Source organism: Aquila chrysaetos, chromosome 14, assembly GCF_900496995.4.
Source record: "Aquila chrysaetos chrysaetos chromosome 14, bAquChr1.4, whole genome shotgun sequence".
Taxonomy (NCBI): Eukaryota; Metazoa; Chordata; class Aves; order Accipitriformes; family Accipitridae; genus Aquila; species Aquila chrysaetos.
The window spans coordinates 28303916-28331782 of NC_044017.1; the positions used below are offsets into that span (position 1 = coordinate 28303916).

Consider the following 27867-nt stretch of genomic DNA (forward strand, 5'->3'; position numbering starts at 1 on the left):
GCCCGGGGAAGCTGATAAATCTGTTTGGAGAGGGCATCCCAGAAAAAAGTGTCAGTGTGGGATAAAGGGAAGGGTGTGTGACAAGGGAACAGGAGGATGAAGAAGGTTGGCATCACTTAGGCAGCAAAGCAGGGAGGCTCCGGTAACAGGGTTGCTGAGAGGGAAGGATGTGAAAGTCCTGGACCAAAGAATAAAGAGCTTGTATCTAACTTTTTAAAGAGATGGTGGGACCAAGAAGGGCTGCAAAAGGCAAAAGAAGATGGATTTGTTGCTGCACTTTGAACAGACCGGGGGGAATGAGGTCAGTGGGTGTCAGGAAAGCCTGGGTGAAAAGTGTCAGAGTGAAACTTATGTCACTGCAGGCTGTCTAAGAAATGGTGTGGAGCCACCAAACCAGTAACAGCCTGTGCTGGGAAGCATGCGGGTGAGAACTTCTCCACTTCCAAGGAGGAAGGAGAGGAGGAAAAGCCCCCACAAAGAAAGCAGAGGTAGCACCAGCTACGGGAGAGGACGCAACAGGGACAGCGAGTGAAGCCTGCCCAAGGCTGTATGCAACTGCCAGCTCAAGAACACACTTTGATTTTAACAGCCAGCACTTACTGAACCGCCTTCATCCGAGGCCCGAAAGAATAAGTCTGCTGGAAGAAGTGAAAAGATCTATCACTCCCTCTTCTTGAAGTGCTCCTTTGCAGAAGGTCCCTCATTCCCCGCGTGCAATCGTTGCACGGGTCAGAGCCGAGTCTCCCGCCTTAGGTGCCTCGAGTTAGGCGGTGTGAAAACCACTCATCAACGAAATTACATCAAAGTCCCTGTACTGCAGTTCCCTGTGTCACCGCGCAGACAGATGTCCTCTCCTTCGGGCTCTGTGGCAGGTACTATTTATGTTCAATATTGTTTATATACCCCAAAACCTCTGCGGGGAGATGCCAAATCAATAGGCCAAGAGCTGGAATATAGTCGTTCCGTGCCTCTATTTTTCTGGCTTTAAAAGGACGGCGGTCTTCCTACGAGTCTGTAGAGCCTTTGTAACACCAAGAGAAGCACTGCCAGCTGCCAGGCCAACAAGGGCACTTTTGGGCCTCACCGCCCACCCTGCCCACCCCCGGGGGTCTCCCCCCGACCCTCCCCACGGCCCAGGAGCCCACGTCAGCCCCCCGCGTGCCGCCAGCCCCTGCCCCACGGGCTCTCCGGCTCCCCGCAGCCCTGCCCGGCCGTGGGTACCGGCGAGCCCGGCCCGTCTCCCGGCCCGGCCTCGGCCTTTCTCCGTCCCCGGGGAAGGTGCCCGACGCCCGGGGCCGGGGCTGGGGCTGCTCCCGGTTCCCCCGGCCGCCCTGCTCCTGGCTGAGGCGGCGGGACGGGCCCCGGCTGCCCGGCCCTGCCCTGACAGGGAGCCCCGGGGAGCCCTCGCTGCACCCTGGCACCGGCTGCCTGAGGAATATTAGCACGGGACAAACACCAGGGGACAAGCTCAGCCTTGCCAGGACCGAAACGTCGCGGCCCAGCCCCTCCACACGAGGTATTTTAAGGTTTTGTAAGCGCAGGGATGTTTCTGCTTTCCTTCTGGCAGCGAGCTACTTGAGGTCTAACCTGACCGTCTTTTACCCTCTCTGCAGGGACGTTGTGCGGTGCCCTGAAGAGAGGGCTGCTGCCACTGTCTTCCCACCTCCGGGCCACCTCCGTGAGGTCCAGCTGGAGCCCGGAGCCATGTCACGCAGGGTCTGGGCCACGCCAGGGTCTGGGCAGCCGTGGCATCCCCACCGCCACCGTGGAAGCCTCCCGTCCAGGCCGACTGCTGTTTCCGAAGGAGACAAAGCTAGACCGCAAGGACCCGTCCCCGGGAAGGACTTGAGAATCACAGTCAATTCACCAGAACCGGCTACGTACATGCTAACGTCAACGCCCTCCCTAAATGGTGGTGAGCTGCGGAGCCTCAAGGCCCATGCTGACAGCATTTCTTCATAACAAGTGGGGAGCTGCTCACCTTCTGTGACACGCATACAGACGTAGAGGGAAAAAATATTTTTTTCAGTGTTTTCTTCTTCCTTTCTCAGCCAAGTCCTTACTTGGGCTGTTACGGATTATTCACACAGCAGCCCTGCCTGTGCTGACTGATCAGATTACTGCACCAATGCCTCCATGGCTTTCAAATTCATTTCACAGGTTTCCAAGAAACAGATGCTGATACCTGATAAGTGGCAGCACCTGGCTTCAAAACGTGTCATCAGTTCATCAGCCTCTGATGTCTCGAGTAACATCTCAGCTTGGTGGAGAAGTATTACCCTAACCAGCTAACATATTTCTGTGTGGGGAAATAAAGCTCCTCTTAGGTACTTGTTGACATACTGATTCACACCTTTGTGTTGTTCCCAGAGCTGTTTAAGCACACAGAGCCCAAGTGAGTGCAATGATCCTGTTTCAAATATTTGGTGCCCTAGCTTCCCATTGCATCCCAGAAGTTACCTATTTGTCACAAGCAGCTTTACATGGCTCTATAGCACAGGTGAGATCCTTTGAAATATTTTTTTTTTATTAAAACAAAAGCAATCATTTGCATACGTATTGATTTTGATTATCAGACGACACAGACCTGATTGCATAGGTAACAGAAGAAAATGAACCACATAAACTGTTTGCTTCATCGTTGTAGAGCTCTGAATTTCAGTATTTCAGCCTGCTTTCTGACATGATGAAGGTAAGACATTGTTACAGTGCACACACAGTCAGAAACTATTACACAATACCCATTAAAAAAAAAAAACAAACCACATCGTATAACCAACTAGTTTGACCAGAGTTCTGTTTTCCACAAGACCTCTTACCTTGCTGTAAGACAGAAATACCCAGGGAACAAATTGGACCCTACACTAACAAGGCTCTCAGGAATCTAATTACAGAATGGCAAAAATGTTGAATAGAGGCACATTAAATAACATGGCTGTCATTCTATGGCAATGCATGACATACACCTAAGAGCCACTCGTGGCCAATAAAGTCAACAGGAGGATTTGCATCAGCTTACAAGAGCATAAATGAAAGGAAAAGTGTTTCTTGCACTGTACTGCCAGGAAAATGGAGCCATGGTGACCACAAAACATGGCTAGATTGCAGTAAGACCATTCGTAATGCCAGGTTTAGGCACATGGAATTGCTAAGGGCTGCAAACTGGGACAGAGGGAAAGTTGGTGAAAGCCTTGTTGCTGGTTTTGTCCCCCCAGTCACTCTGAGAAGCCAGCCTGGTGCTCTGGCAGTTTGGGAAAGGGCTGAAATGCTAGGAGGCAGCTACAGGGGGGCCCCAGGGGTGGTTGTCCCACTGCATCAGTGATGGCGAAGGCAGTGATGCCTCAATGCCTTCTCTTCCCTCCCTGCGGTAGGATTTCAAACAGCAAAGTGCATTTCTACCCTCTGTCCTGAAGCCTTGAGCCAGATACTACTGTTTGCACCAAACGAATGGGTTGCTGTCCTCCGACCAAGCCTACTTCCTATACTACTTTAATCCTTCGATTAATTTCTCTGAGGCCTCAATTCACTCTGATGAAGATCAGTGGAAATTCATTCTCAGTTTCTGGGTGACTTGCCTGTGTTACACTGACAAATGCACATCAGTGGGTAATTAGCTTCTCGGTCAGTAGATAGGCTGTGCCATCAATTTCTGTGAACAAAATGCACTAAATCTATGCAGTAAATCTACCCTTAGAGGCAGGACAATTGTAAGGCACCGAGCATCAATAAACACCAATCAAAATCTAAAGAACCCACTACTGCCAAACACTGCTGCCAGCAATACTACTGACTGGCGTGGGCAATTCCTTTAAGGAGTATAAGTAATATGTATAACATCCACAGATACAGTACATTAGACCAGACGAACTCTAAACTGGCAAGAGCGTTGTCTAAAGGCATATCAGATCTCTCGTTTTAGTTGCTGCCGGTTTTATCGCATGCTTATGTCACTGAGATACTAAGGCTGAAAGGTCACATCATATCTTAGAAGGTAACCATCATTGTAAACATACAGTCTCTGATCTGTGGGGTTATAATCAATACTCTGGATCGTATCTAACTTTTTATCCATGATGACACTAATCCTACCTTCTTGGCCAGTACTTGTGTCATACATGTAGAAGATTTCCTCTTTCCTAGTGTTCATTGGCCTTGTGGCGTACAGAACACCACATAACATGAAAGCATTGGAAACAGATGGCTTGTACTGTCTTGTCTGCCAAGTATTTAGCACATCAAGTGTGGTCTCATTGAGTTTGCTAATCACAATGTTGCCCATGCTATTTTCTGTTGAATATATTACCCATAACCCACTTTCATCCACGGCAAAATCTATGTCTTGCCATGATACACCTGCATAAGAGAAACGGTTATTGGTAACAGCATCTGGAAGCTCCTTCCTCAAAACCATGGTGTTTGTTTTTAAATCATGCTTCACCATATGTCTTGAACTATAAGCATGATAGTACAAATAATTATTATAAAGGGCAGCACCACTTCCTTCCCCATATCTTATTCTACTTTCATACATGGGTTTAAACAGCAGCAAATTATCAAAGGAATTATAAATTCTGTAGTATTCCAAGTATCTGCCATCTGTGTTCAATGGTGCAACCCAATAGACTTCCTTCTCTGGGTTAGAGGGAGAGTAATCTCTACCCCAGGAACCGTATTTGTAGGAAAATCCTCTCCAGTTCAGCTTTACAATATAGGGCTGGCTAACATTCAGCAGTCCACGGTGAATGCAGCTACCTGTAATTAAAAAGAAAAAAACAGGTTTTCCAAATGTCATCATTAGGAGAGGGGTTTTGCATACTGTAGCCTCTAGAGTGTGCTTACTAGGGATTAGCTCTGTGGCAAAGCACAGACATAAATGCATAGCTTCATGTGTAAAAGGCTCATTTTGGGCCAAGGTCAGCAACTGGATAGCACTAAGTGTTCCAAGTTGACTCAGAAAGTTAGTAAAAAAAATAGAGCACATATTATTACAGCTATTTGGAGAGGATGGGAGGGTGGAGAAAAGATAGGGACATCCGTCCTCAGTCAGGACTAATTTGCAGAAAATAAGTGCTCACTGCGCTGTTCCTGAGAAGGGACCGATTTCTGTTTCTACCCATTTGATGCATGCCAGCCTGATGCACTAGGAAATCCCTTGGAAAATACAATTTCAGAAGCATTTTAGGTTATTTTCTACCTCAGTGGAACTGAGAGCATGGGAGATGGGGAAAAAAAGAAAGAGGAGCATCTGATTTCTGTGTATTTCACTGCAGAGGAGATGGAAGGAGCAGCAGCAGCAGTAATTCCAGAGTCACATTTCAGATTAGCATTCTGCTGTCAGAATCACAGCTTTACAACAGTGCGTCACAGCCGCATGGTGCCTTCCACCTCAGGCCCTCAAAGAAATCTGCAGACAGTAACAATCACAGCCTAGGAAATGTAGACAGATATTACTCCGAGTTTTCATGTGAGGCAACTCTAAAGGGAATATGACTTCAAGCTGAACCAGAACAGCTCTGTTTTCCACGTATCAACTACGAAGCCATTTTCAGAATCATGGAAAAATGAATTTAGATACAAGAAATACTTTCCTTTTACTCATGGTGAATGGCAGTGACATTCCCGTTTCCTGAAAAATTTTCGATATTGTAAGTCACTGGTGGAAAAAATCCTCCACTCGGTAATGTCCGTGGGCCTCTGATGAGTCTGAAGCTGCCACTGGCAAAAACCAGCATGCTTTTATCCAAGTGTTAACATTAGCTTTTTGTATTACTGCCACAAAAGTGTCCCAGATTTTTCATTGTAAGGGTATGTTCACCTGAGGTAATGGAGACAGAGATGTCAAGTGACCGGCACCAGCTCACAAGCTTAGTGGTAGTCCCATGTTTCCCAGTTCAGTGGGGTGCTCTAGCCACTAGACAGCCTTCCTTATTAAAGATGGGGTATAATATGAATAGACCCAAGTCTCACATGTCAATTAATGGATGCATTAATGGCCACGACTGTTTGATGTTAATAATACCTCCCTCAGCACAGGAACTCTATGCACCACCGGCTGTGGCATCAATGCTGAAAGTCAAACTTATCTTTTGAGGTTTTAATACTTTGCATGGGTACCACATCACGATTGCTTACAGCCCGTATGAAAAGAATGGCTCTTCATAAGCTCAGCCATATGAAGGGATGTCTGGCATATAAATAACCTATGTCTTAGCACAAAGAAGAAAGAGAAATAACAGAGAATTTAGGTTTTGTCCTCAAAGCTGGCCATCCCTAAGCAAGTCCAGACAATACTTATGGAACCAAACTGGAAAATCCTAAAACCACTGACAGAAAAACCTGGGAGGTATCTTGTTCTCAAAGGCATCCTAGTCTGTCCCACAGATAGAGGGAAATGTGGAGACAGAACAATCTGAAGTACTCTACTTGGAAAAAGACTGGGAAACAAGACATTTGGTGAAAAATGGACTGTTGCAAACAGAGAAATCTTTTTCTGATCTGCTTTGCCCAGGAGGAAGGTGCTCTGCCTCTGGGACAAGGAAACCTGTGGCCTGAATGTTAGAAATGTCCAAGCAAGAGGGTAACATTTGTGCCAATGTATAAAGTCGATTTGGGCAGTGAAGCTCTCCATGTCACCTCCTTTCACAAAATGTAGTATTTTAATCCTTCCTCTCCGTAACATCTTCCCCTCCTCATAGTTTCGTGCTGTCTTGTGCTAGTGACTTGGCGGTATGCGATTCACCTGCAGCCTCCTCTCAACATCTATGAGGAAGGTGGGCAGCAGCTTTATATTAAATAGAAATCACTACGCTGAGCTAAATCCCTGTGTCCCCGGGCTGCATTGGCAACTTCCTTGGGGTCAGTATTGCCCATGGGAGCAGCTCTGCATCACTGAGTGCCCGACTCCCGGCAGAGAGGGTGACACAAGTTGTGAAGAACCCCATCTCCTCCGCCAGCCCCTCTCGCGTCCTGGGATTCTTGCAGCTGAAACGCGAGATGACCCTGGTTGAACGCTGCTTCCCTCCGTGCCACCAAGAATCGATGCGAATCAGCATTCCTGGCTTGGAGCAGATGAGCATTTAAGCATGCACTTAAGTGCTTTACAAAGGACGAGGCCCTGGAGCAGAAACCTCATTTCCAAATATAGCACACAAGGAAGGCACTGCTGTATGGCTAGCCAGGCTGTATCTCTGGAAATGGCACGTAGCATGGCTAGTAACGTGGCCTCAGCACTTGGCACGGATACCAACGTTTGGAGGTGCTTATACCTCAGCTCATGCAAAGAAAGCAAGCTAAGGCAGACAGTGCAAAATGGCTTGCAGCCTGCCAACTCCATAAATCAATTTGGGCCGTTTTTTTCTTATATCTCTATTATGTATTGTTACCTCCGGCATGAGGGCTTCTTTCAAGCTGGTGACATATTGAATATATTACTGTGCTTAAATCACAATAAACTTATCTCAGAATTAAATGGTTACTAAATGCTCTAAAACTCTTGATTTGTTTAGAAAAATATAGCACCGAAGCTTGCAGGTAGTGAAGTACTGCTAAGCTCATCTATATGCGACCTCAAATAATTTTTCATGTCATTAAGCAGAACACAATTCCAGATTTATTTTAATAATTCATACGTTGTTTCATAAATAAAAAACAAACGTGTGTTCAGCAGAGAGACCTTTTTTTACAAAAGAAATAATAAATTATTATTTCTTCCCTTAAAGAGAGCTCTCTGCTGAACACTTGTTTGGTTTTTATTTATGAAACAATGAATTATTAAAATAAAGTTAGAAGCGTGTTCCGTTTTAATGACATCAAAAATTGTCTGAGGTTTCTATAGAGTATGTGCTTCATTTTGATTTCCTTGAAAACTCTCCCAGAATTTTATTTTTTTTTTTACCAAAAAACTCTGTGGTAGTCAGGGGGTGATCTGTCTTCTGCACAGGTTCAGAAGAATTCATTGTTGTTTATTTAATCTAAACTTGCCTCCCTGTCTGGATCTTCTGGGGAAAAAAATGCACAAAGGAAACAAAGTGTCATGTAATTTTGTAAATATTAGAAGGTACTTGAAATAAATCCATATGCATTATTCAAACTTTCAAGTTTTTAACTCCTTTCTGCACTGCTTTGTGCCACTGATAAATGACATCCTGGTATTTTTGCCTTCCTTTGTTTCACGCTTATGTAGCATGTAGTATGTGTACATACACACGTACTTCTCCTTCTCCCTACATAAAGAACCAGTATCTCAGCTCAGTTGTTTACTAATCCTTCTGATTCATCAGAAAAGGAGCTGGCATTTAGTTGTCAGGACTGGAGGGAGCCTGACTTGCTTGGCTAACAGGCTGCAGAACTGAGCATGAGATGCATCCCATTGGGTCTCGCTTCACCTACTCCACTCTAAAGCTCTTGCAGAGCACATCAACTTCTCCCTCCAACAATACAGGCGCCCAAAAAACTCCAGCAGCCTCCCCCCACCAACAGCTGCATCTGATCACAGAAGAGAAGGGACCACCGTTTGCTTATGCAGCAGAAGACCACGAGACAAGGTGGGACCCACGTTTAAAGGAACTCCCATGAGGGGCACAGAGGCCGGAGGCTGGTGCTACGCTCTCACACGAGTTCCCAAGCACCAGATGTGCACCCTCCTCTCCCGTCAGATGAACCACTGCATCCAGATGTGTGAGCTGTTACCAGCCTTACTACGGCTTGAGACACAGGAGACAGAGCTGCTCAAGGAAAGGCTCATCTTGGCTCCTACAGTCTCACTGACATAGGAGGAACCCACACAGACACTTCAGTTTTCGCCAGTATCACAGGGCACGGACACAGGCAGACAGCTGCGTCAGAGAAGACTTTTGTTGTCAGCGTCTAACGGGAGATGAGGTGGAAGGCTGGAGTTCATCTGACCTACCTTCAGGCTACTAAAAGTTCAGGTGCCTCAGCTAAGCTCCCTCCGTCGGCAATGGAGAAATACACGTGTCTCCAGGGGCAGTTCGGGCAGTCCTGGAGAGGAGGCACTGGCCAGCTCTTTTCAGGTGCCTGTAGACATGTCTCTCTCGTTGTGTATGGATGTATTGATTTCAAAACACAACCCGAAACGCTTAAAAACCACAGATATCTTGAGTACATAGGAGGTAAAACATAAGGTAAAAGTGAAATCACTGTAAGACTCCAATAGGGTTGCCTGAGTTTCAGCATTAGGCTACACCAGGTCTTTCTCCTGCTGAGACCTATTCACCAGTAACTTGAAATCCTTAATTTCTGAATAGATAAAAGCCAGAAAAAACCAGCTTTGCTCTTTTTTTCCCTTCTTATTTTTTGCCTTTGAGAGTTTCATCTGACTCACTTCTCCCTGCTGCCTCTTTCAGATAATTTCAGTGAGATGTGACAAAGAATCTGCTGCAGAGTCCTCAGAGAACCATCCTGGGGTCTTTTCTCTCTATACCTGCCCTGATGCAACCAGGTGAGATCAGCATAAAAGAAAAACAAATGGATAAATATTTCTTCCCATTGGAGTGGTGATGAGAGAGATGCCAGGAACTGCTGCAGATAGGAAAGCCAGTGATGATGAGGAGGATGATTAACTATATATTTACTGAGCCCCATCTCAGACACCCACCTCTCCAGATGGAGAGAAAGGCAAACGGAGACCCGTGATTTCTTTCTGCTATGTTGTTTGGGAACAGGCCTGCTCACTCTGAGAAATACAGCAGCAAAAGCCTTGGGGGACAGAGTCAGAGGGGCTGTGTGCTACAGCACTGAGAAGCAAGAAGCTTTAATTAAACTTGCCTTTAGACTCACGGACTTAGGCAGCTTGGGGATTAGCCAAACTCTCTAGTTCATGTTGCCTACCCAAAATATGCAGGAGAGAGGATGAAGGGGGAAAGAAAACTCAGTCTGAAAACAGGACAAAGAGTCAGTTTAATACAAACATTATAAATATAATATGAACTAAAAGCAGGGCAAGGCCAAATGGTTTGGCAGGAATTCAAGGCATTCAAGCTTGCAGAGAAAACGTATGGAAATTTTGTTCAAATGCATAAATGAGATCTTCAGAGGCCTAGGTGTGAGCATCCATGCAAAGCCTCCAAAATGACCATCTAGAAAATGCAGCTCTCTCACATACTTACTCCATCTCCCCAAGCAATAACATCTTCCTCCTACTACTTGTTTTCATATACAGTCTGCAGGACATGTAATTGCTCTACAAAGTTCTCTGCCCAGAGAACATTTGCTCCCCGCCAGGCACACAAAGTCAGGATACGCCAGTCCTGCGTGGATTAGCAAGGATCTGATCCTACATACCACCTGGGTTATCTGTATAGCTGGCATCTCCCAACAAGCAGAAAACTTGCCAGCCCTCCGCAGTTGCTCTGCCATTCCTTCATGCCAACCTCAGAGACCACCCTCACCCTAAAGGTGGCCATGTCAATACGCTCGCACACATCGTCCAACCCCTCCGGCATTCCTATTGCTGTGGGCAGGAGATAAACTCACAGGTAACACCAGAGGATGTCCTCAGCTGATGTCAGTGGTGGTAATTCCCTGGAATTCATTGGAGCTACTGGCGTTCATACCATGTGGGGCTTTGCACCTTCTAGGTTATTTTCTGCTCGGTGGTTCCCACACAATGCAGTGACATGCAAAGGTGCCTGAGGTAGCTGGCACACCAGTCAGGAATAAGGCAATGCTAAAGCAATACCTTGTTTTGTCCCAGATAAACTCTATCCACCTCCCCATCATGCCCTAAGAAGCAACGCTAAATAACTCTATTATGGTCACAATCCTATGCAGTTACATTTACCCATCCCAGAGCTATCATCCTGCTCTAGGCACGACTTGCCTATCCCTGCGTGGAGCTGCGCTGTGAAGCACAGACCTCCCTTTCCCACTCTGTGAAAGCTCCTACATCGCACAGACGCTCACGCCAGCCACCCAGGCATGAAAGCAGCCCCTTCCTCCACCACTCATGGAAGGACACAGTATTCTTGTTCGAGAGCTCAGTACTTTCTCAGTGAAACAAAGGCTTGCTGTAGGCTTGAAGAGAAAGAGGCTGTTTCTTTCCACACACCGTCACCCTCAATAAATCAATGAGATGCCCTTCAAATACTTTTAAAACTCTGCTTTGCTTTTTTTTTTTCATTGAAACATTTTAAGCCCTTCCTTAAGGAGCAGAGAAGGGCCCTGAGATTTTGCGATGCAGGTTTTTGTTCCAGCTTTCTCTCCTGCCTGATCCCCAGACAAGGTGTTACTCGCGCATCCTGTCAGGGAAGTGCGGCAGCTGCCCGCACCGCGATGAAACCCTAAGGAGATCGCAATAGGAAAGGCTGCTGACCCTAAGGGAAGCTTGTATTTCTGCCTCTCACCTTTCCAATGAGACGTTTGAACTAGCTGACCCCAAGGTGATGAAAGGTAAATGGTGGTAGGTGCAAATCTGTGCTCCTTGCAAGCAGGACACCACTCCTTCTTTTTTATGGGCTGCTCTAGCTGATTGCTAACCAGCTTATGTGAAAAAGCAGGATTCTTCCCCTGGGTATTGTACACAACAGAGCACTTTCGCTCTTACAATACTCTGGCAGAAGGAATCCCCTGTGTATAAAACACTCAGGGGATAAACACAGTTTGATAAATCCTCCTGTCTGTTAGCAAGTGGGATGCTTGACCTGGCATACCTAAACTAGTGTTTCCTAAACGGTTTGCTCCAGTGTATCATATCTGACTCTCAAAATTTCTCAGACTATGATTCACTCACAATGTGATTTTTCAAGCTGAACACACGGTCAAGACAGAAATTATTCCAGTTGTAAACTAATTATTGCATGCCCTGTGACTTTTGATACATTTATATGAACTGCACTCTGGGAACCACTGATCTAAGCCCCAGAACATAACCTTTCCTAGTTAAGAAAATTATAAAATCCTAGTTCTGCTGAAATCAGTCATAAAGCTCCCACTTATTTCCCTGAGACCAGAATTTCCCCCCAAGGTTCTTGACCTTCTGATTTAGAAGAATCTTTTGCCTGTGAAGCAAAAGTAATCTTCATGCAAAGCTATCTTCCAGAGCTTGCATACCAACAGCTTTAGTGCATCAACTGTTGCTCATACATTTCCCAAGCAGCATTAGAGCAAAATTGCCATGACACAGGTCACTTTTACAGGAACTATTAAAAATCAAAGCTGGTCAGAAAAAGAAAAAAGCATAGTTTCCCACAAAAAAAGGTAATTGTTTTGAAAAAGAGAAGGGGGGGGGGGGGGAGAGATTCACTTTTCGCACTGCGGGTGAGAGGAAGATTACAACTTTTTCCAGTTGAAAACAGCTACTGTGTCTGAAAGAGTTTGTTTCCTGCACTCATTTTCCTTTTGAACCCGTTGATGAAACATTAGGAGCTGTCTGCTCAATTTTTCAAGAGCTGAGTAGTATCATTACAATTGTATTTAATATTAACAAAGGGAAATCTCTGCATTTACTGTTGTAACCATGCATTATGTTGTTCCTTATCTGATATACAACAGAAACGCTTACCTGGTGGGAAATAAGGGGGTACTGTAGTTTTGTTCATGCCCTCTTCACACTCTTTCAATTGATTCTGCAGAGACACAATTTGTCGACGAATTGCAAGGATATTGGTTTTGTCCAGTGATTCTAGTTCATTTACCAGTATAGTCAGATTGGTGATCTAGAGGGAAAAAAAAAAAAAAGAGAGCAAGTTTAAATTTCTGTCGACTTCATTTTACAGATATTTGCAGGCAGGGTTGATCATACCACAGAAAATGCTACAGAACAGCTTTTAAGAAACATCCCTAAGAATAGTCCTTATCCTGCTAGCCTGAACCTTACATTTCCAGCAGAGGTATGTGACCGCAAGGAAATGCTTTAACACTCAGTTGTATAACATAATGCAAAAATATAGTGTTATTTTATACGTAGTATAAACATATCCAGTAAGTCTTAGGCAAGTACTAGCTATTATATATAAAAAGTACTTATTCCAACCTTACAAAAGTATCTGGAAATTTTATTTGCAAAGATAAATAATCTTCCCAATTACCTACTTGATGATCTAGAGGACAAGGGAGAAAATGATATTTCACTTTCCATCTGAAGTAATTATTCTCTCTAGGTGAGTGATTAACTACAGTTTTGCAAATGTGATTTATAGTCTGCTGGGAAGGTGATAGTCTTTCCCACTTCTTGATTTCATATTGATTGGGCCACTGCCCTAGCAACCAGAAGCTAATTTTTTAATTATCTAAGTTAGAGCACAGAGGTTTTCAAGCATAGGGGTCTATAAATTAATACTTATTATAATAATTTAATCAGCTCATATGCTTAACACTATGCAAAACTGTTAACTTTCAGGCAGGTATTTGGCAAAAATAAAGTGGTCTCCATTCGTTTTGGGGTTTCTTTGCTTTTCTGTGCTCTATATCAAGGAAAAAGATCTTAATACATTTAAGGTCAAGCTTTCTTTTAGTTTACGCTGATGAAATGCTAAAATAATTCTGCTGGCTGCAGTAGAGACAGGCTACATTTCCTCAACCTACACACTAAAGAGAGAATAGACTATCTGTATGTTTGAACCCTCTGTGGCTAATTAAGACCTTGGCAATACCTCCAAATATATTTGCTCAACGATGACATTGCTTCCAACAAGGCTGGATTTCAGCTGTGTGACCAGTCTCTTTAGGTCACTGATTTCCACTTTCAGTAACTGGAAGTCCAGTTCTGTGTAAGATACACTGCTCTTCTCCATATGCTCCACTCTGATGGTTAGATTAAGGATTTGCTGCTGATACAGGTCAAGCATTTTTGAGTACTCTCTAACCTTAAAGAAAGGAAAAAAAGGTACATATTCATGTCCAGGTTAGCAAATAAGACAAGCCTGTTTGACACCTTTATTATATTTCTGAGTGCCCCATGCATAACTTCCACATACTTGACATATATATTCTTCACATAAACTACATAAATGAAATTCTCATCACATACATAAAAAATGTGAAATTTAACCCTCATTTATTGTTGGCAGTTCCACAAAGTCCCCTCAGGAATGCCCGGGGATGACTGAAGGCAGAATTTTACTCGCAGTCTTCCATTTTTTTAATTCTTTGCCAATATTGTCTCTGAGAGCTAATTTTATCCTCAGTATGCCAAGAACTTACACTGGCGAAAATTTTATTAGGAAATCTGCAGTGTATTATCTCACAAAGCAAACCAAGGAGGCTGAAAAATGCAATAAAGGATTCCCAAGTTTTTCAACTTCATTTCCTATTAACTCTGAATCCAATAGGATTTTACCCTGTGTACATTTGAATTGTCTCAAAAGTTGGCAGAACTGGTTTGGGATTTGTCTTTGGGCAGGGGGAAAATATTTAAACACAGTGTTAAAAATCAAATCTGGTTTAAATGAAAGTGTAAAATATATTGCAGGCTTTAGCAAAAGTAATTTACCTAGCAGCCTTTTCAGCCTTTGAACCATTAAACAGTTGTCCGGATAAATATATTTTCACACATGTATCTGCTGAGGTAAAGGTCACAGCACAAGCATTGTGATGCAGAATGTTAAGAATATTATACGGATTTGGGACATCCCTTGGGAAATGTTAGCTCCTTGAAATTTAACACTTTGGGAAAGATACATAATTTCTCTTTTCCCTTAAATCAATATAATTATATCATGAAAGGTAAGAAGTAGGTATAAGTATAATTAGTTTGTTGCACCAGTAACTCCGTATTTATACTCTCAGATGGTATTTGTAATACAAGTCCCTCTCTCTATGGCACTATGATTTCCATAACTATTACTTCTTCGACTGAAAGATTTTTAGCCCACATCCTCCCAACCATTCTTGCATTATCTTAACATGAAATGAAAGTCAGTATTTTTCCCATTGTCTCTGGAATAGCATCTAAAATCCTGTCATGGTGTGAAGACCATGGACCCCCCATTTTCCTGTTCTGGCAGCAGCCCCTGGGAGGGGGACCCCAAAAACCACATCAAATAATTACTTTAAATTTAGATTGAACCCTTTGTGTACCAAAGAGGAGGTGTGGGAGCCCACGGTGTGGAAATTCATGAAGGGCAGAAAGGATCCTTTAAGATCATAAGATATTCAGTGATGTGACTTACGAAGGAGAACCGTAAGAGAGAAGACCCTCTTTTCAGAAGTATAATTTTCAATAGTGGCACAACTACACTATAAATCTGAAAGAACCCGCTACCAAACCTCTGCATGCACATACGTAATGTACACCAAAAACAGGCTGCTCAATCCCATGCATTCAAATTAGAGTTTGAAACGGATCTTCTGCTCTAAATGTGTGCAGCCAGACTTCGAGCTGCTCTGATATAAACTGCAAGTTTCCATAAGCTGCAGTAAAAGCACCCTGACTCATAACGCTGGATGCTCTAGATCTCCCAGGTCAAGCCAGGGTAACTTCAAGCTAAGCAATTTACTATAATTAAGAATCATAAAATAACATACAAAGGCTTAGACCTAGTTCCTTGTAACTGGCTGGCAACAGAGGCAGCTGGGATCCCTTGTCCTAGCTGTCACCATCATCTGTTCAGGAGGGAATGGTAGGAAATACTGGACAATGTTCTTGGAAAAGCCAGATGTAGTTGGACCTCACACTTTCACTGATCACCAAAATCTGTTTGGAGTTGGAAGATACCCTCAAAAAAAATCTTCTGAAAAAAATCTTCAAAGGTCAATGTTTAAACTGTGTGTCTAGAGTTTGCACAACAAAAGAAGAAAGGATATATGATTACAGCCTGAGAAATGTAAAGCAAGCCCATGCCTGAACAAAATTGCACTGCTGTGTGAAGCTATGTATATCACAGAGGTATTTGGAAATCTAGCTAGGTATTAATAACCTTTCTCAGAGTAATACTAATACTAACACTAATAATGCAATACAGACAAATCTACAAATCACTGAAATAAACAGACTTCTGGAATTAGTGATGGCTACTCATTAGTGAGAAACCTGTGAATTTGGAGTTTTCTCCAGGGTCCTGAGAGCCTGGACAAAATGCTGAGAGCTGGAACAAGGCATACACGGTTATTTCAGCCCTGATCACAGAGTGCTGCAGGACACAGACCTGAAGTTCTTCTCCCACATCAGAGGGTTTTCACTCAGTTCAACCATCTAGGTCATTTAAGGACATGTCAACACCATCCAGTGGAGTATAGCTGAGCGATACGCACACAAGTTGAGCCTGAACTAGCCCCAGCACTCTGCAGTGCTCTGTACAGCCACACCAGCATCGCAATGAACTTAAGCGAAGGGCTCCCCTGGCGAATTATTGGACAAATATCATTTTCTCAGCAGTGCTGCTCTAACAGGTCCACGCTGCTTTTGCAGACAAATCCAGCACATATGTCAAGCACTGCAGTGCCCTGTGTGGACATTCCCGCTTGCTCGGATCAGGCTTAGGAGTTTCAGTAGTTTAGAAATATCTGTTGAAAAAAGGAACATGATGTTGCTCTGTTTGGCAGAGAGATTTAAGCAGCTTGTAATCCCTGCTCTTCTACTGCATCTACCTGCTAGGGACTGTCTCTTGACAGGCTGGCACAGAAATTCTGTGCATATCCCATATTTAAGGATGCAGACCAATAACTAGTACTGACTGCTGCCACATTTGTCATAAAAGCTTAAAGTTGTGCATGACGAGTGCATAGGGCCTGTATTAGCCCTTTATAGGAAGAGAATGGAGCCATGTGAGGCATATGTAGGAAAAAAATTCCTCAGTTTCAGTTTTTCCTCCTTTCCAAGCATTGTCACCCTCGTGGAATGAAAAGGGCAGGAAAAATCTGCAATGTTCATTTACTGTGTCATTTACCTGCAATTGGTATTTATCAAAACAGGTTTTGCAGCATGCAAACGGACACTTCTCCAGCACGCACCTGGAGACTACAGAAGGGGGAACAAAGGTACAAGATGAAGATGTAAAAGAAAAAATGCGGAAGGACTGAGGGAAGATAAGAAAGAAGTGACAAAACCAGCAACTCTATAACGTCACTCGGCCCAGGACACTGGCTTCGGGCAGGCCTGACCTCTACAGACCTGTACGGAGCAAGGTTGGCAAGCAGTCTTCGAGCTGACACCAAGCAGAATTCCACTGCAGGTTAACTTATTTTGAAAACAGCTGTTCCTGGCAGAGGTCACGCATGATTTTTTTTCTCCTCTTTTTGTTACATGAGGATGTTGTGGCCGTTGTTAGCCAAGTTCTGAAAGGCACTTTTCTCTCTTGGGATCACGTGCTGATCCATCCCTGTTACGGAGGTGTCCTCTCCCCTTTCCTTTTGAGAAGAGCAGCCAATTCCCGCTTTGCTTTGAAAGGTTAATTTACTTCTGTAATCATAATTATGCTGGCAAAGGTTGATGTGACAGAGGAAAAATTAGTCTGGTATTTTCAGCCTACGGTTTGTACTCATTTGGCACATGAGAGCATCTCTTTATCTGCGAGCTTCCTTGCCTGCTGATTCTATAAAAGGACCCCCTTGCTTTTTGAATTAGCCTACAATCAGGCAAAAGGTTAACGATTCAATCAGGTTGTTTATCTGGGACTTCTAGCACATGGAAAGCATCCTTAAGGGTTCCAATCCTGCAGCTCTTACCCAGGAAAAGCTCCCATGAGCTTCGAAGGGTGTTTTAGAAGAGCAACTAAAGCATGGATTCTCGGAGTCAAAAAAGGAAGCACTCAGTAGAAATTCCCACCCCTGTGGTAAGACTAGGTTGTTTGAGCGTGATTCCTTAGGAATTTGCTCAGGATCATTTCTAATAATGATCAATAATGAGAGCTTGGCTTTCCTCCGTTTCATTATTTCCTTCTTTCTATGAGTATTATCATGACTAAAGTAATATACAGGATTGTGTAAGGAGGATTTTTTCCACAGCTGGAAAGGTGAAGGTGCATCACAAGATTTCAGATTACTTAAGTTCAGATATCAACAGGGCAGCGCTCGACAGCTTTCTTCTTTCTACAGAAAAACAACATCGTAACTGAGAAATCTTACACACATAGAGTTACACCAAAATGCAATCTGTTCTTTTTCATTTCTGACCCAAAGTGTCTCTTTGCCTTTATCACCCCAAAGTATATGTCACACTTTGTCTAACTAGATGAATTGTAACACTGCTTCAGTGATTGGTCTCGACAGGATGAAATTCAGTCAAGCCTGAGTTAGGTCAAGAATTTTCACTGTCTGCAGCAAGAATTGAAAGCCAAGGTCGGTGTCTACACTGCGGTACACTGCTGGGCACCTAAGGATGACAACACAGTTACACCGGTTGACATCAGCTGGCAACCTAGACATTAAAGTCCATGGTGGGGATTCAGCTTGCCCTGAATTTAGAGGTGAGATTCAGATACAAATCTGGACACCTAATTTTAGGTATCTATAGTAACCTGTGTCTTTATAAGAGCAAGATGCCTGAACTCAGTGGAGATCTGAGGCTGTCCACACAGAGAGGTCGAGCAGCACTTGAGATTCTCTGCAGACCTGCATGGCACTGGCAGATAAGTCACACATCTTAAAGGAAAGGTGCACCATTCTGAGGAAAGTACTGGTAAGAGACTGGTTACACCAGGGCAGGTGACGGGGAAAGGTGGTACACAAACACTTTGAAGAATCACGCCAACTTTCTGGCTGGGAATCGTGCCCCTGATCCTGTCCCAGTGCAATTAGCTTAAAATGGCAGCACTGACCACAGTGGGAACAGTATGGGGACTTGAAATCTCAGTGGTTTTCATGGATCGTTAACTCTGAGCTACACCTCCATGCTGCAAGGGATCAGGTAACTCCTGTGCTTGGAGGCAGTGGGGCTTCTGTCAGCTTGCCCTTCATATCCCTGCTGGCAGCTGAATGTGTTTCGTTGTTAGCTCCAGTTCTTTCAAAACAAATGATTTGAACTGAAAGATCTTACCACAGGATCCTCTGCCTGTTGTTGTGTTTTTTATGCACAACTTCTTATCTGTTCTTGATTATACCAGAGAAGGGTTATGAATATTTATGGTTAGAATTTATAATTTAATGCTGTGCCTTTTCTGCTGATTAATTCAAGGACACTTCATTTCTTAAGATGCTTGGTTCCTGAAGAAAACACTTTCGGCTGGACACCTAATCTAAATTCTGAATATTTATCCACTATCAAAAGTCAAAGACAGATTTCTGTCTTCACAGGCAGCTTTACCCAGTGCACCGCAGCATGTGTAGGTTTGCCCAAGTTCCTCAAAAAATGGATCTGAATTCATGCAACTAGCAGCCAAAGTAGTGGAAGGTGTGTTTGTCTTCAACAGCAATGCATAATTCAGCAGTCTCACTGCCACGGCTTCAGATGTTGACAAGGAAGGTACTTGATTTTTTTGATTTTTTTTTTTTTTTTTAATCTGTGAGAGCAGAAGAAGCGAAGGGGCAAATATTCACCTACTTCGTCACTCTGGGCTGCGGTGACTTTTCTCCACTTTCCCTTCATTTCCCTCTTACAATCTGGCTGGCTCGATACAAATAATAACACATGAAAGAGCAGGAAGCTTGGTTTCCTATAGCTCTGTGTAGCAATCTCAAACCAATAAAAATGAGCCAAAAAAGGCAAAATATAACCATTCTTCCAAAAATACCATATGCCTCTAGCTGCAAAGGCCTAGAAAAGAGACCTAAGGACATTCAAATGTATGACATGCTACAATGTCAAAGATTCGAGATTTAATCACCGTTCTTGTTCTTACAGAGCCCTCTTCCCCGCTGTTTGAAAGACACGTCACAGAAAAGCGCTGACTGCTGTACTTTTTCACAGGCAACCATTTTTCAGCAAAGGTACAATTGTTATATTTATGAGAAAAGAACACCTTACTTGAGAAAGCTCTGTCTCAAATTTCTCTGAGAGTGTTGCAGCTATAATTTCCAATTGCTCAGCCTTCTGCACTGGAAAGGTGGTATCTGGCAAGTACACAGAGCACTGACAAGTTCCCTCGTCATCCACGGAGCCGGACACATTGGCAAAGAGCTGCAATAACAAATTGGTAAGGAAAAAAGTGTTAATATTCTACTCTGGAAGCAGTAGCTAATGTCTGACAATAATATGAGCTGTGATAATCATGAGATCAACAACTTTGATACTAGGTAGCTTTCACCTTTTTCTTCCAAGGAACTCAAAATACCTAGCAATTTTTGTGACTCAGCCTTACAAATCTTTCTGAAAATAGTTAAATATTGCTGTAAAGATTTTACCACCAGAAAAAGAGAGGCATATAATAGTCCTTACTTTCCCAATCTTGTGGACAATGTTCCTAAGATAATGAAATACCTTTTCCAGCAGATAGAAAAGCACACAACAGCAGGAAAATAATAGCTCAGTAAGTTAGGCCTTACAGTTACTGCTCTGTTAATCTGAATTGATCAGATCATCTAGACATTTCCATCCATAGAGACGAAAGCACCAAAATAGAACTAGTAGCAGGGGAAGTTTTGAAAAGAAAAATGCTTCATTTGAGGTTTCTCAGCCAGCCCCAGCAAACAGACATATGCATTTAATTACACACCACTGAAAGGTGATGAATTAAATACGCAGGCTCAGCCTAAGGTAGAGATACTTATTTTGCTACAAAATATTGCACGTAACACCCACATATCACAGCCCGCCCATCCACGTTTGTGGATAGTTTGCGAAGCTATTGCCCATGCCATTAGGATGAATCACCTTGTCCTGGTTGTCTGCACGCTCAAAGCATCACCATTGGAGCAACGTGCATGGTGTATGGAAAGGTCACGGCTGGCAATTCATGATCTTGCCATAATTTACAGCCAAAGCACATAATTTCCTATAAACACTGGGTTGAATACTGAGTATGTTTGGAGCAGTTCTTTTTTGTTTGTACACAAAACGTTTCCCGGTTCATAAACCTATCCCGAATTTATTAATAAAGATATTTGATGTTACTTTAAAATATTCTGGCACACACTTCAATGCAGCTGCATATTTTAAAGCTACAGATTGCTCTTTAAATGCACTTCTTTCTATAATGTCTCCTCCTGCCTTGCAGAAATCCCAGTGTTATTCAAGTGTTTTCTCTTTCTCTCTCCCTTTTAAAAATAAACAAGCAAACAACAAAACTATCTACTGAAAGTTGACATTTCAGCACTTCTTCCCTTGCTTTTTCACAGTGATTTCAACTAACTTCCTCACCATCAAACCAGCCCAGAACATGCAGCGATGGCCAGCAGCAAAGCTGTCTTGATCTGTGAGCCCAAGAAGAGTACAGCAGCAAGCAGGAATGATCCCAGTTCACACTTCTGGCAACCTCTTTACCACAGCCATAACAAACAGCACACATCTCATTTTGCAAGAAAGCATGAAAAGACATTTTATCTGTGTTATTCAAGCACCATGGGCCTTAAAACTTCACTCATAGACAGGCTGTTGAAGACATTTAACATGAAAGGAAAAAAAGAAGTATCTTATGGCATTCCAGAATGGCCCAGCACATAACTTCCATCCATTTCCCTGCCAGGTAGCTTACCACTGAGAACATACTGCCAACTATTTCTAAGTTTCCAAGCACTTTTGAAGATATGGCTATCAGTACCTCAATTACTATGAAAAATAGGTTCCTAAGTCACTTAAATGCTTCTGCACCTCTGAGTCCTCTGCGTATAGGCATGACTGCGATGGCAAGTTGCTCAGCAATAATAAAAGAAACAGATGGGGGGGAGGGAAAAGAAAAGAAGGAATAAATGTGGTTTAGTGAGGATATGGGACCTTCTGTAAGACTGTTGTGCACCGGCATGCTAATTTTTGTGTGGACAGTATGGTATACTATCCCTTCTGTGTATAACACAAATATAACATATATGCCTATAAGTATATGAAGAGAGAGTATACTATAGATAGTATGGCATAGTGTGTACTATACATACATATACATTTCCATACATTATATAGTGTGAACTATACACTGTATACTCTGCTATAAACTACAGTCTTGACTATATATAGCTATCAGTTTGTCTAGAGGTACCATGATTATTTCATGTGCGAAACAAACCATTCATAAATGTATTGAGATGATCTCCCAAAAAACCTCCAACTTGTGCATTTAAACTCCCTATGACAAAAAATTATTCTATTTTAACATTTGTGTTAGGAGAGAGCCTTGAGTTGAAGGCAGAGCTTCACTGCAGTAAGTGCAGCTTATATCTAAGCCAAGAGACGGTTTCCCCAAAGGAGCAGACAGCCTGGGCAGACGGAACTGCTTCCATTCTTCCATTGGCATTACAAACATTGGCATCATGATGTTGACAAGACCGAGAAACTTTGTTTAGTTTAAAGCCCCTTGGGTCAGTCAGTGCTTCAATCAAAATATAATACCAGTCAAATGACAACCATGTAACAAAAATGTCTTCCCTCATCCTGTACAAAAATGCACAAGACAGGCTGTTACTTTTGATGGAGTTGTATGGTTTTTAAGGTTTAATAATTTACACTGAATGCTTAAAAGAGAGCAAACTGTCCTAGCTTACAGCAAGGACTTGACAGCAACATTTCACTCTGTAAAATTAAGCTGTTACATATACATATTTGAAGCTATGAGAAATGTTCCTTTTCTACATCCTTTCAATTTAAGAAAGGGAGTAGGAGCCGGCAGTTACTCAATTTTCTGGAAACCAGGAAATTTATTCCGCTGCCTAAATGTGGACTTAGGGTTACATCCTCAAAACAGCCTAGCCATTTCAGTGCTTAATTTCCAGCTACGCTGTAGCCCAGTGGCATTCACAGCTCTGAATTAGCTACTTGCTCATCCTAAGACAAAGAATGGGATCCACAGAAACCACACGGCAGGGACAGAGGCCACGGCAAAGATAGAGGTCGCCTCAGCTGACCAAGGAGATGGATGAGGTTTGGGACCTGCTACTGAGACTCAGAGAGAGACTCCTGACTCCATTTAACTTCCTAAACACTCTACTGGAGCCAGAGTCTTAACTCTCTCTCAGAAGAGGTCTCTCCACACCTCCCAGCTGCCACACTTGCCTAGCTTGGATGGTGAAGACCTGCCATCAAACTGTCTACCATCTCCAACCCGATCTGGAGCTGTGCTTTGGACAAACTCAGTTCTTGACACTTGGTTGCAGGACCATTCAGAGCAAGTGTGTCCCACTGAAGCTGTTCCAAAGCAAACATGTTATTAAGCAGTCACTGAGAGAGAGAGGGAAGGAAACCAAACCCTGAAATCCGCAGACCATGGACTTGAGCACTATACCAGAAGGCATGGAAATCAGATTCAAGTCCCTCTATCAGTAAATAGTTGAATAAAATTTGAGCTAAGTAGAACAGGGAGAATCAAGATTTTCTTACCCCCAGCAACCACAAGTGGGCACTTCTCAGAAGATAGTTTTAAGGCCCTGTTCTGCTTTACATGAGAAGACAGAGTTGAAAAGAAGTTTTCCCCTTCCTCCAGGGAGGCTGTAACCACCAAACTGTTTGGTACATGGCCATCAAACCCCCACGGCCCCAGCTGTTTCGTGTCTGGGGTCCAGTTCAGTAGTCACAAAGGTAATGCCAGAGCTTTGGATGTGAATTAAGGCATTGAATGACATGGCAGCAGCACTGATGATTTGAGGTATTCACTACTGCCTAAAATCCTGGATACACGACACCTAAATGCTTTTCCTGGCCAGCTTAATTGACAGACCTGTATCAGGGTTAAGCCTCCAAGTGACTGTGTAGCATTTAAAAAATGGGACACAAGTTCCTAATTTTGCTCTTTTCTGGACTTTATTGAAGAACAGTAACAGTTATACCTTTGGGGCAGTGTGCAGGTTGCCAGTCGTCTTGCTAGGCTGAGTCAGATACGGAAGCGTCCTATTGAGAAGAGGGGTCTAAAAAGCAAAGGAAAGCCTTTTTCAGTGTGAATTCCTGCATATGGCACCATCCCTTCCCCACCAGCTAGCCCCCATTCTGCAGCTCCAAAGCACTTTGATTTTATTATGGGAGCCATCCCCAGCAACTGTAAAATTAATTGGCTTTTCTGATCTGCCGCTGAGGCGACTAACGTTTCCCCGGGCACAGTGTCACTTCGCAGACACCTCTTCTTGAAGAAAGGCTCCGTGTGACCAGTGCGAGGCAGGGGATGCTCAGCCTGCCCCGGGAGGTGTGAGCTGGGGCTCTGACAGGCAGCCCTGGCAGATAGCGTGGCAGTCTAAAACGACAGTACCGTGCCCCCCTGCCCTAAATCCGGAGACTACCGTCCTCCCGGCAGGGATGCCCGCTCCAGCCTCTCGGCACAGGACTCGCTGCCCCTTTCACGCCAAGCTGTCAGGCTGCGAGCTGTGACGGCTGGGGCACGCGTCCCGCTCTGCCGCTAGCCCCACGGAGGGGACAGCATCCCACCGCAGGGAGGGAGCGCTGGGAGAAGCCGCCACGCTGCCAAGGATACAGCCAGGTTCCACCTTGGAAGTCTTTTTTGTAGTAAGACTATACGTATCCCCTTTAACTTTCATCTGTGGCTGGCTCCCACAGCAAGGAGAGCGGCTGTCACCCTGGCACGGCACTGTGTGTCCCTAAAGGTCTACCGTGTCCCCATGTCGCCCGTAGCGGGGTCTCACCAAAATCTGTGGCAAACTGGGAATTGCAGCGAGACACCCTCAATGTCAAATGGTGTGACAGACGGAGCGTCAAATGGGCTTCCCCCGCAACAGGGCACTCACCCCTGGATCTTTCTGCATTTCCCAAATCCCAGCCGGAGCCCCGTTGCCGAGCCAGGGAATGGTGGGGAAATCCAAATGGCCGGCAAAGGGCAGGTCTATTAAAGGGCACAGCGTAAACAAGCTTTTGTGGGACAGTTTGTCAAATAAACCCATTTGAACAAGCATTTGTGTGCTCATATGATTACACCGAACATGGAGGGGGCGGCTAATAGCAATTAACAGTGGTAGGGCAGAGAGCATCACAAATTGTGTAAATTACACAAACTGGGGACTAGCTTAAAGCTAAGCAGACAGAGGAGAAATGTCTCCCATATTAAGCTTTCTACCCTCAGCTTATCAATGTATATTTACGCCTCCATCTGGACTTTTGCAACTTTCTGTTCTTGAGCAGATAAAAGCACCTTCCCAGGAGATGCTGACTTCACTGCCTGCATCCACAGCGCTCCCAAACTTCAAAAAATATAACTAGGGGCATGCAGGATTTTTCTGGTTGGTGACTAAACCGGACAAATCAGAAAGTCATTGGGAGCCAAAATGGGTTTTTTTCCAGATTTTAACTTAAAAAATACCAAAAGGTAGTCACTTTGGGTCAAACAAAACCAAAATGTTTTGTTTCATTTGGAAGAGCTTTTAAGCTGTTTGCAAACTTTTTCTTCTGATAATTTAAGCTCAGTTTTAAATTTAAAAAAAAAAAAGAGCACAAAATTAAAACAGATCATTCACTAATGTAATTTTTTACTTTTTTAAAATTTTTTTTCAAATTTTTCTCTTCTCCCTTCCTCCCTGGATTTGTTGTTGCTTTGGGGTTTGGGGTTTTTTTTTCTGATTGATGGCTTTGATTTGAATTCTCTTGCCCATCCAGACACAGTTTTATGGGGAAGAGGGAGAGCACCCCACAAAAACCACCCAGCGTGGCTTCCACGTGCCTGGTCACAGAGTATGATAGCAACCATGCAACTGGGAAAGCCCCCACCTCCCAACTCCTTCCACATCAAAGATGTGGATCCTCTCCTGCTATAAGCCCTTGCTAATTAATTAGAAGCTACACAGAGCATTTAATATCCACTCAGATCCTCACTGGGAGTTGCACTCATCTAACCAAAGGCAGAATTTGACTCTGATTTTAAACCTGTGCCTCACTTCTACATTTATTACCCAGTCCCTACACATTAGTTGGGGGGAGGATGGAGGTATACTTTAAACTTTCTCCAAGTAGAGATCTCAACATTTGCCTAAGAATTTTCCAGTAACCTTACAAGAATTTTCAGCCATCAAAATTACATGAGAAGACAAGAAGGCACCAAAGCTCAGGTTATTAGACCCCCATCTTACCACTTCTGTTGCTGCCATTGATCCAGCCAGAACAATCATGCTTTCCATGAAGAGCAGCACAGCCACCTGTGTGTGCTTCATCTTCTCAGCCAGCAGATGTGACAGCAAAGGGACAAAGGAGGTCTTTTATAGTAGAGTCTGGGGATTTCCCCAGCCAAACCTTAAGGAACTAGCATGATATTTTTTTTTAAGTTTTTGGATAAGTGATATCATGAAGTCATATAATTATAGGTGCCAAATTACTAACGTACAAAGAACATACAAGTTATTCACCATCAAAAATTAACTACGTCCAATTTCCTAACAGGAAAGCTTTCCCTTGTGGTGCAGTATCTAATCTTAATCTTGGTTATACAGAATATCGGGTGCTTATTTGCTAGGACAGGTAGATAGACATTTCCTCTTACTGTGACTGAATCACAAAAATTCTTAGATTCCTTCTAAGTTATGCAGACAATACAGGTCTGGGTGGTATTTATTACTTCTTACAGGTACAGAGAAGAGCAGGTCAGGGTAGACTGTTCACACACCAGAAACATCCTCCCCTCTTTTCAAAGGCCAACAGACCTTTGACGATAAGTAAAATGCACAAGGGTCTCTACAAGTTTTCAGTTCCCTCAATTCTCACATAGCACAGGTGGGACACAAACAGACTATCTCCTATTTCCTTCCCAGCAGGCTTATGTCTCGTACATTAACACTATGTACCCATTAATGCTTACTCGTGCATTAACACTGTGTACCCATCAGTGCTTACTCACTTGCTCTCTTTTCACGGAGCTGCATGCCACCTGACCACACATTCACTGTCCTGTCTCCAGATCACTGATCCAGCGAGATAAAAAAAGGCCACAGGCAATGTCTGGTGCGGCCCCCACACTCCCCAGCTGTACCACACCATGGTGTGACAGGCAGCGAGCTGCCTGCAGTTCCCAAGGCATCCAGCCCACCGTGGGAACTCCCCACTTCCAACCAGCTACCCCCTTGGTGGAGTCAGCTGCAAGCCTCCACCTGGCGCAAGAGAACTTAAAATTTCTCTCCAGAGATCTGTGGATCACTGGGAAAATGAGCTTGGTGTTTGGGAGGAAGGTTCCAGTCGGGACTAAGGGGATGGCCGTGTCTGTGCACTTGTAAAAGAAGTCAGGAGGTCCCTAGACAAAAACATGTAATCTCTTGTCCCTCCCTGTGCCTGTACCATCAATGCAGCATTTGCCCTTTCCTTCCTCATTTTGTCAGACTTAGTTCTTCTACTGGGTCAGCAACAAAAGGCTGCAGTTGACTGTAAGTGGAGAAAGTGGTTAGGAGACCCTTATTCCCTTCCAACGTTGGAGAGCGGAGGTAAGGGCAGGAGCAGCGGTACTTCTGAGCAGCAGTACTGCCTCATATGAAACCCGTCTCCTGGGTGAAGAACTCGGGCGGCTTTCTTGTGTTACCATAGCACTATCAGCTCCAGGTGGCAAATGGGAAAGCTGAGGCTTAGGGCAGATGCATACTAGAAAATTTCAGAGCAGTCAAGTCCATTGGGTAACATGTTTTTACCACAGCTTCGCACAAGTGTAAGCCTCCCAACAGATTCACAAGGCTGGTAGCAGCAGCTTTTTTGAGGAGTAACTCATTTTGTAGGGAATGCATATAATATGTTCTTGCAAAAACACTTTTTCACAGCAGAAGCTGCATCTCCACTGGAGGATTTCATGGCTAATAACTCAATGTGAGATAGACAAGACCTGGAAGACGTGTGATAAGGTCTAAGCAAAAAGAATGAGAGCTATGGTGGTAGAGCAAGAAAACAAATCCAGGCGTCTTCCTCCCAAGTTATAGTGGTCT

At 43.9% G+C, this 27867-nt stretch overlaps 1 protein-coding gene across 1 annotated transcript; it reads right to left on the reverse strand.

The window, feature by feature from the left end:
- Window positions 1–3888: 3888 nt before the first annotated feature.
- On the reverse strand, window positions 3889–26124 carry OLFM4 (olfactomedin 4). The gene is made up of 6 exons (XM_030036407.2): window positions 26041–26124; window positions 23803–23880; window positions 19859–20011; window positions 13611–13823; window positions 12521–12674; window positions 3889–4752 (listed from the first exon to the last, which is right to left on the reverse strand). The coding sequence occupies exons 1-6, from the start codon at window positions 26119–26121 to the stop codon at window positions 3959–3961; spliced, it is 1473 nt and encodes a 490-aa protein (XP_029892267.1). The 5' UTR covers window positions 26122–26124; the 3' UTR covers window positions 3889–3958.
- Window positions 26125–27867: the final 1743 nt, after the last annotated feature.

Coding starts and splice junctions, on each gene's coding strand:
- OLFM4 (XM_030036407.2), bottom strand. CDS start 26,121: ATGAAGCACACACAGGTGGCTGTGCTGCTCTTCATGGAAAGCATGATT. Junction 20,012..23,802: donor ACCTGCACACTGCCCCAAAG/GTATAACTGTTA, acceptor TTGTTATTGCAG/CTCTTTGCCAATGTGTCCGG. Junction 13,824..19,858: donor TTGAGACAGAGCTTTCTCAA/GTAAGGTGTTCT, acceptor CCTTTCTTTAAG/GTTAGAGAGTACTCAAAAAT.